The 9,486-nt window shown below is 40.8% G+C and overlaps 1 protein-coding gene across 2 annotated transcripts; it reads right to left on the bottom strand.

Moving 5' to 3' along the window:
* Nucleotides 1-3,656: 3,656 nt before the first annotated feature.
* On the bottom strand, nucleotides 3,657-8,498 carry LOC117557421. 2 transcript variants are annotated; one of them, XR_004570711.1, is made up of 4 exons: nucleotides 7,474-8,498; nucleotides 7,078-7,262; nucleotides 6,366-6,426; nucleotides 3,657-6,181 (listed from the first exon to the last, which is right to left on the bottom strand). XR_004570711.1 is itself a non-coding variant. In XM_034233255.1 (3 exons), exons 1-3 carry the CDS (start codon nucleotides 7,622-7,624, stop codon nucleotides 5,696-5,698), a joined length of 822 nt encoding a protein of 273 aa, XP_034089146.1. In that variant the 5' UTR covers nucleotides 7,625-8,498; the 3' UTR covers nucleotides 3,657-5,695. The 2 variants fall into 2 exon arrangements, 1 of the variants encoding a protein (XP_034089146.1); XM_034233255.1 differs by lacking the exon at nucleotides 6,366-6,426.
* Between the last annotated feature and the right edge of the window lie 988 nt (nucleotides 8,499-9,486).

Raw genomic sequence — 9,486 nt, 5'->3', positions numbered from 1 at the left:
GCAGAGCGGAGTGCACGCGCTGGGGTGTACGGTTTAACCATGTCCTGGATGTAGGAAGGGCCAGATCCATTCGCAGCATGGTACGCAAGTACCAGTGTCTTGAAGTGGATTACAGCAGCCTACACTGTGGCCCTAAAAGCAACTGCTCCATTATCTGTATCAAATGCACACATTGATGCCACCAAATGTCACAATAAAAATAGAAAGTACTACAAATAAACTGGAATTCATTTACATCTTAAATTATTCATATATATACACAAAAAAAGGTTTACAAATATCCAACCTTCAAATTGCTTTTTTAAATCAACACTGCTCTGCACACTTGCTAAAGAACATTTGTGTGGAAATCTCAATTCATTTGTATGGCTGCGTGAGTATGGCCAAAAGTATGGGAGTAAATCTCTCACTGTAAACTATTTAATCATCACCAAATTCTGTGTTATTATGACCGATCATAACTCAGCTTTATGCAGACATACATTTAGCATGGTGTACAGGGCCTTTTTTTTCCGCCCGCAGCTCACAGCTAAAGTGGGCATGGGAGAGATAAATGCAATTTATGTAAACAAATATTTCCAAGGCACTCCTTTATAATTATTTGGACCAAATCAAATCAAGTTTTATTTATATAGCACATTTATAAACGATTTTTGGTCGAGCCAAAGTGCTGTACATATAATAAAAATAGCCTACAGTAGAGACACTTTACAGCAAATACAACAGCACAGATTGTTCAGAATATCAGTATGAGAAAAACGACACCCTCTATCCTTAGACCCTCTGTCCTTAGACCCTCTGTCCTTAGACCCTCTGTCCTTAGACCTTCACATCGTACAAGGAAACACTTCCAGAGAAAACCCACAGTTTAAAGGGGACATGGGAGAAACCTCAGGGAGAGCAACAGAGGAGGGATCCCTCTCCCAGGACGGACAGACGTGCAATAGATGCCGTGTGTAAATCCAAGAGATAATACATTTTACAGCATATAGACCGAATGTTAGGAAATGCATGTGTCTGTAATAAGAAGATGAATCCACGAGGATGTCAGCTACAATCCTGTGGAAGCCATCAGGGAAGCAGCATGACGAGACCCAAGGCAGGACCGCAGAGACAGGTTCAGCCACGACCCGAAGTCCACGACTTAATCCAGAACTCAGGATAGAGGATCCAAGACACAGGACTACAGCAAGAGGATCAGCCTCGACTCCGGATCCCGGCGTAGATATAGATACAAAACAAGAACAAAGATTTGGCTGGGTTAATCGGAACAAGAGAATACACAGACACAGACAGAGAGGGGAAAGGCCATTGGATCAAAGGTTTGATATCATTTCAATGTAAACTATAGGACAGTAACCAAAAAATATCGTTTAAAACTTGAGAGATACAAAAATATGCATAAATAAATAAATGTTAACTAGGTAAAATAAGATATGAATGAACAACAAAAATAAAATAAGTTAAATGTATTTGTTATTGGCTGTGGTAGGTTATTGGTTATGTTCACATATTTGGATATTAAAATGTAAACCGATCTTTTTCATATGGGTGTTTTAGAGTTGTACCCCGTAGATCTATAGTAATTCTGCTCAAAGTGCACCAGATTGAAGCATTTTACTTTACAATTTTCAAAAATGTCTTCCCGGAGGGGCATACCCGCGGACCCCCCTAGAGCAGGGGTCGGCAACCCGCGGCTCTCGAGCCGCATGCGGCCCTTTAAGCCCTCTGCTCTGGCTCCCTTGAGTTTAGACATAAATAAGAAGGAAATTAAATAAAAGTATTTGTAGGACTATTTAAATGTTGTTGCACGGTTGAAAATGTTTCGTATCTTGTATTTTGAGGTGATACTGTGACACATAAATAAAAAACAAAATGGTTTTAATTAGGTCAACTAAAATATGCGTCACATCCTGTTACGGTCCCGCGCCAGCGCCTTTTCCTGCAGGTGAATAACCGGACCCCTGGCTCGATGAGCGAACTATGGATAAATCAAAGAAAAGAAAAGTATTGGAGGAACACAGGATTTAATTCTGCGTGGACAGAGTTATCCGCTTTCACAGCAAACGATGCTGGCTTACCGGTATGTTTGATTTGTAGAGAGAAGTTGTTAAAGGTGCTGCAGCCTTTACGTATCGAGGAAAAAAACGGAAGAGAAAGACAGCTGACGGTCTTCAGTCATAATTCAATCAGTTAACTCTTTTTAGGGTGCAGCTATGTTTGACTTATTTCAAAGTGGGTCAGCTAAAACCTCGCCTAGGGCAGCACATTGGTTAGATCCGGCCCTGATGGTGTAGGAAACGGGCTCCGTGTTACAAGACGGGTCGGGGGTTTGGCGGTACCGCTCCACACACACACACACACACACACACACACACACACACACACACACACACACACACACACACACACACACACACACACACACCACACACACACACACACACACACACACACACACACACACACACACACACACACACACCGCTGCAGACTTTGGAGCAGAGACACACGTTCACTAAGCGGAAAAACGATATCCTTTCACAGAGATCTGCTATTTTAAAGTAAAGTCGACACATATCGAGCCTAAATAAAGTCTATATTAAGAACGAGAGATGTTTTAAACATATGGCTTAAACAAATGACAAATGAGCGAGGGTGATGACGTCAGAGCATCGTCCTATGTGCCGGGGCTGAGCCCCGGACAGCCCCGGCCCAATTTAACCCCTGTATGTAACCCTCCTGTTCCCCCCCCTTACTTTGGTGTAACCCTAACCCTGTTTTAACTGCTATTACATTAACACAAAAACCATTAATCATCACCACATTTCATTTCACACCCTTTCAAACTGTACATAATGTATCAGAATACTGGTATACATGAAGAACTGCAGTAAATATACAAAGAACAGACACTGAACATGTATTGCGTGTGCCAGGTGTGATCCATGTGGGGGGAGGGGCACATAAGAGCGGGAAATGTATCAAATTGCTGTGTGTGTGTTTGTGTGTGTGTTTTATCCGGGAACACCATGGGTGTTACTAAATTGACTAAATCCTCCAAAATGCAATGAAAGTGGTGATCAGCAATTTTCCATGTTCAAATGTCTTTGAACTGTGAAGGATATCATGAAGCCTGAATGCAATCGAATGTAAAACTAAAAAGTTCTGATTGATGAAAGTAGTAAATCGGTCAGATTTGACCCGAAGACAACAGGAGGGTTAATCTCATGCCATATGTGTGTGTGTAGTATATATTTATATTCCTGTAGCTTAGTGAGACTGTATTGAGTACTCAATTCATTCAATATTTACTTTATATTGTGTATTATGTAAATACTCTCCTGATATGTCATTCCTATTGTGAATTTGTATATAATTTCTGCTTAAAATGTTTTATTTTTTCTTGCCGCTAAAATTCATTTTTACTTTGATTATATTTGCATCTTATTTTGTATGTGTTTATGGATTTATCACATTAGACAAACACAACCGAACGTTCCCCAACATTAGACATATGGCAGAGTACAAAATAAGACGAATAACAAAAACATTAAACAAATACAAATAAATTCTCTATATGTTATAAAAATACTTAAAATAAATACTTAAAATCAAATAAAGATAATTGATCAATTGAAAGTAAATCCATCGTCAAATGCACATTTTAACTTGTGTTTTGCTAGACAACATTTTTTCCCAATAAATAAAGTAACTATCTATTTATAACCTTTTGTTTGTATATAATGCTGCAAAAACCTTTAATATTAAAAAACAGACACTTTAAGACTATGAAGGTTTCTCATTTCTCTAACCGCCTGCTGCTTCCCCTCCTCTCTCCTTGGTTCCCCTCCTAGACTCCTCCGCTCGCATCTCCTGTGGGCGGGACTAAGACACGAGGATAGGAGTCGAGGAGGGGAATTAGAGAAAATGGCCTATATGTAAAAGAGTTACTGTTATTATTGTTTTCTATGGCAATAAATAATGTCAAAAAAATAGTGGCTGAAATGCTGCCCTCAAGTGGGCCTCGCAAATTCAGTTTCTTAGGGTACGAATTAGAAACAAAATGTTTTATTTTGAGGTTTTTAATCACATTTAAATTATACACAGCTACTGTGTCAGGAAGTTATACAAGTCGATGAACTATTCTGAGATTAAAGTCGAATTTTCTCAGAACAAAACAAATACATTTTCTTTTTCACATCCTCAAAAAAAAGTTTCATGTGGCCCTAATGCTCTTCCGTTTGCATCAGCATAGGGGAGTCTCCAAAAATGTAATAAACAAATAAAAATAACAATAGAAAATAGAATACAAGTGTTCATTTGAGATAACATGATCAGTACAGCACTTAATCCCATTGTTGATCTACAATAATCACAGAGTTAATCTGCGTCTAAACGTGTCTGAACATGGAGTTGGCTTTCATTCTTTCTACTTGGCCATTGTTTGTGCACTGCCAAGATAAAGATATTCACGTCTATTAAACATCTAGGCCTACATGACCTGAATGCCGTCACAGGATTGCTGATTACACTTCTGATTAACGGTTTCATTTCTTTGAGACGATCTGAGCGGCTCCGTTTGCCGAGTTGACTGTTGTTGACATATCTGCGTCGCACAATGGGACTGACGTGTATGACCCAACCCAATGAGGCATGGTTCAAAATAAGGAAGCAAGATGTACAACATGTCATTTGACGAAAATATATTCAGTAAAGTACTATAGGAATTGTGTCCATAACCCATCGCATCCATCCATTACACTGACTAAAAGCAGGTGTAAATGTGCATGGAAAAGCCAGTTTGATGTAATGTAGATATATTTGTAAATAGGTGTTGCGACCTGGCTCAAAAGGCCACGACAAGAAGGAGACACAACATGTCAACGGGTAGGTAAAGGTGTTTATTTGCACCACACTGTTCAAGTCAACTCATGGTTTATACTCATCAGAGCCGGGTGCCTGCAGGAGAAAGCAGAGAGAGAACAGACAGGAGCAGAGAGGCTTTAAAATAGCTGCAGAGCACCAGACCTGCAGGTGCCCTGAGTTACTGCAATCAGTGCGATCAATGCAGCCAAGACAGCACAGCCACACCCTCTCCACTGATGAACCCACAGGGGCATCACAATAGGTATATGCCTTATGGTTCATCATTATAACAATGAAGACATCTTTCCTGAACAAACCTACCAGATGTAGGACTAATGGCCCAAGCGGTACCAGCAACATGTCACTGAAAGAGTGACTATAAAAATACATTATATTGAAGTAACTAAAACACTGAGTGGGTGAAGTTTATTGTTACAAACATTTCACTTTTCCATATCTTTAAATGTAAAGATTTGCTGCTTTTGCTTTAAAATACTTTTACTCCTAATACTTTAAGTACATTTTCCTAATCTCACTTAAATACTTTGAGTAAAGTACCATTCTTGAGGCAGTACTTTTACTTGAAATTGAGTTTGTTTACAGTATGGTGTTAGTACTTTTACTCAAGTAAAGAGTTTGAATACTTGTTCCACCTGTGCCTTAATATCGTGGAGAGGAGTTTGAATCCTAAACTGTGTATCATGTTACAAACTGACACCAAAGAACACGTCCCGACGGACCCGACTGTTGTGTCGCCTCCTGCGTCTTGACCAAAAAGTCGCACCGCAAAGACTCATCCATGACAGACTGTTTGGCATATCGACTTCTAATCGAAGTACGGGAAAGCCCCATGAGCTTGTCGCTGTCGTATCCACGATTTCACCCATTTAGTGCGGTTTCTCCTAATTATCCACCTCCGCCTCTTTAGATCTGCTTTCACAAGCAACAGTCCAAGGGCTGATAACGCCAGTACCGCACTAATGTTTTTGTCATTATGTTCACCCTTCGAACGTAAATGTTCCAGGGTCCTGCCAATCGTGCGCATCAAAGTTTCTGACGCCTCAATGGTAGACTCATCCAGCATCTTCCTGCGGCGCTTCACTCGCCGAGGCCTTGGAGTGCTTAAGTGACTGAGTGTGCTTGGCCCCTCTCCGAGCGGTGCCAGTGTGGACTCTGTTCCACAGATGGTGGATTCTGCCAGGGGAGTGCAGGGCCTTGACTCAGCATCAGAGAGGAAGGGCTCCTCAGGGGTGCTGTTCCAGGCGTCACTGCTGGTGCCATCGGAGGCGGATTCTGCAGCCACCGGGGGTTCCTTAAATGTTTTTAAAATAAATTCACAATTAGTTGGATTTAATACCATGGATTCAACTGTTTACTAAGCATTCATAACAAAACAATACCCTGTAATGTGTGTGCCATTCGTTCGGGGTGTGGTCAAGTGTGAAAGGCACATTGTAAACAAAATGTGATGACTCGATTCAGATGCTTAAACATACTTCTAGACAGATTGCGGAGGATCATGGGAGAATGAAGCCACCATCACGTATGAAAGGCTGCCTGTGAATAGAGAGGCAGAAACCGTCTTGCATTTTACATTTCAATCTTGAACAATGAACAGCGGTAGACAGTAACAAAGTACATTTACTTAAGTACTGTACTGCTCCACTCCCATTCAGGTAAATAGTACTTTATACTGCGCCACATTTATTTGATAACTTTAGTAACTTTGAAGATTCAGAACAATACAAAATACAATCAAGAAATATTTTATCATGTATGTATCATGTAGGTTGAGATAAAAACTTTATTGATCCCATGGGGAATTTCATAAGCTACCCAGCCGTATTTAAATCAGCTCCTCCTTTACCAGCTGCAACATTAAGGTGATGAGCACATGAATCCATCAATCATTATAATGCAACGACATTTAAAATTAGAAGCAGCATTTTGGGGCCGCCTTGAGGGGGATTCCCGACATGTCGTCGCAGTAAATTAGAGGGCGTTTCATGTTGTCGTTGCTGTGGACCTTCTTAAAATCTACCTTTTTTTGGGGCCCCCTTCTGTACCGGGGCTCCAAGCAGTTGCCTACCTTGCCTGTTCGCAAGCCCCTGTTCATTGTTATATTTGCCACTGTCAATGAATGAAATAATGTTTCTACATGAAAGAAGCAAGACACACTTATTTTTACTCAACAAATAACATATTTACCGTGATGGTGAGGTTTGAAGTACTTTCCTTCCTTCTTCTTCTTGTGTAGGGCTCGAGAAACTGCAGCCTGGTCAGGATCCACTGTCTGCCAGTCTTTAGTGCTCCAAAACTACCCGAAGGGGAAAGTCTCCTGTACCGGGTGTACTGGGTTCGCAGAGAATCCCACTTCCTCTTGAGCTCTTTCTCTGAAGCACACATACACATCATATATATATATGCAGTGCCAAACAAGTAGCAACAGCTAGCAAAAATAACAACAAAACACAAGGTTGAAATAACAAATTATATATTTCACTGTACGCTGGCGAACAATAACAAACAAACAGTTTTGTTCTGCTAAAGAGCTCAATTGATGAAAAAAACCTGCGTCTTATTAAAAAAAAAAGATAATCTTACCTGATAGAACAAGTTGAGTTTCAATCTCTCGCCAGAGTCCGGTTCTCACTGTTCGGTTCGCGTACCGTTTCTCTGTAATGTCGTACAGAGCTGGCCTCTCCTGAATCAAGCTGATGAGTTGCTCTTCGGTTTCTGCATTCCAGATCGCCATGATGAAAAATAAACTCTAGCGTCCAGGTGAGATGAAAATGAAAAAGAATAGCCGTCTGTGTGTGCCTTTTAAATCGTTTGATCGCACTGATTCGCTAAGCTGAACAGCCAATCAGAGTGATTTATTTTGCCGACAGCCCAGGGGCGGTAGCTTGCAGTTGCTACAGCAACACCAGAGCCCTAGAGCAGGGGTTCCCAAACTTTTTCAGCATGAGACCCAAAATAGAAATGTTGTGGTCCAAAGGGACCCAAGCTCAAAAAATGACATGATTTCCCATAATATCTACAGTTATAAACAAAGAATGCAACACACCATGAATTTAAAATGAAAATATGTATTTAATTATAAAAGTGCATCGAAGCAATTAGGTTTCTCACCATAACAACCTTCCCTTTGGCTTGCCCAGAAAATATAAGGATCAAAGCAGAAAGACGAAACATGGGAAGTGCAGTCAAGTATATACAGTACAAATCAAATTTAAATTATACAATTATCAAAAGTGCAATATTAAGTTTGTCACTAGATCACACACCATTTTTAAACTATTTTAAATGAACAAAGAACAAACATGTTGTAAACAGAAAGGGACAAAACACTAACTATAGGAAGTGCAGTGTACAGTACATCGCAGGTGAAACCACATTTAAATGATCAGAAGTGCAACATTAAGTTTGTCACTAGATCAAAAACTATGTACACACATGTTTTAAACACTTAAATGAACAGAGCTGTTGTAAAACACTGAGAGACAAAGAAACTCCAACACTTGGCAACTGATTAACTTTTTTTTTGTGGCTGACTTGATAGGATGCCCTCAGTGCCCTCTGTTCCCTTTGAATGCCTGGAAACAACAGAGAAGATATTATCATTAACATTGCTGGTTATTGGGTGATTTTTAACACCAGTACAGCGTACGCTGTATACGCAATGTGGACCTGGCAACCGCATTTATAGCGCATTACATTAGTTACTTGTTAGACGCTTTTATCCAAAGCGACTTACTCAATACTGTGGGGAATCCCCACAGGGGGTTCTTGACAGGGTTGTTGCACAAAAGATCAGAGCGCGCACAGAAGAAATCTGAGATCAGACATTTCACGAGCGCACAGAAACAGCCTGAGTGCGAGGAGAAGGTTTTAAGCTGGAACACAGGAAATCTGTAAGCAGCAATATATCTGAGTGCAAGCTACAGTTTGAGCAGAAGCAAAGCAGATCTAAGCGCAAGCAGGCACTATTTGAGTGCGAGGACAGGGTTTGAGGGAAAGAAATACATATTCTGAACGTGAAATCAATAAATGTAAAGACCACGCTCTTGAATAAAGATAGGGAATAACCCCCATGTATTCCTATGTGCATCACACTGCAGCAGTCACGTCCGTGCGGCTGATACTGTCTCTCGCTTTCCTTCTCATACTGCCTGTCACTTTCCCTCTAATCTTCCTGTGGTTATTGTTTCTCTGTTTTTCTCCCGGCCGTTTTAAAAACATTTTAAGCAAGTAAAAGTTGAAACACCGCTCTGTGCCGCTGCAGAATGGACTCGCGGGAGCGAGTAGAGGACGCGCGAGAGCGCGCAGCTGGCGGTCCGCTCCGGGGCTCAGTTTGCATTTCATCCAACTTTGCATTAACGAAACAATTTCACAACAGACCCTGACAAGCTCACAAACACACAAAACAAATGGTTAAAATGAGTGACTTACTTTTCCGCCGTCAAAACACTGCTTCTTGAAAGACTCTTCTTTGCAGATGGAAAAATCCTTCGATGTGTCCCGATGCAGAGGATGTTTTGTTTGGAGATGTCGGTCCAATTTATTCATTTTCAAGCTTTCGTTACTGAGCACCTCTCCACATAAAACACACTGAGG

This window comes from Gymnodraco acuticeps, unplaced genomic scaffold, assembly GCF_902827175.1.
Source record: "Gymnodraco acuticeps unplaced genomic scaffold, fGymAcu1.1, whole genome shotgun sequence".
Classification (NCBI taxonomy): domain Eukaryota; kingdom Metazoa; phylum Chordata; class Actinopteri; order Perciformes; family Bathydraconidae; genus Gymnodraco; species Gymnodraco acuticeps.
The sequence above is the reverse complement of the archived record's forward strand: the minus strand, read 5'-3'. Positions and strand labels throughout refer to the sequence as shown.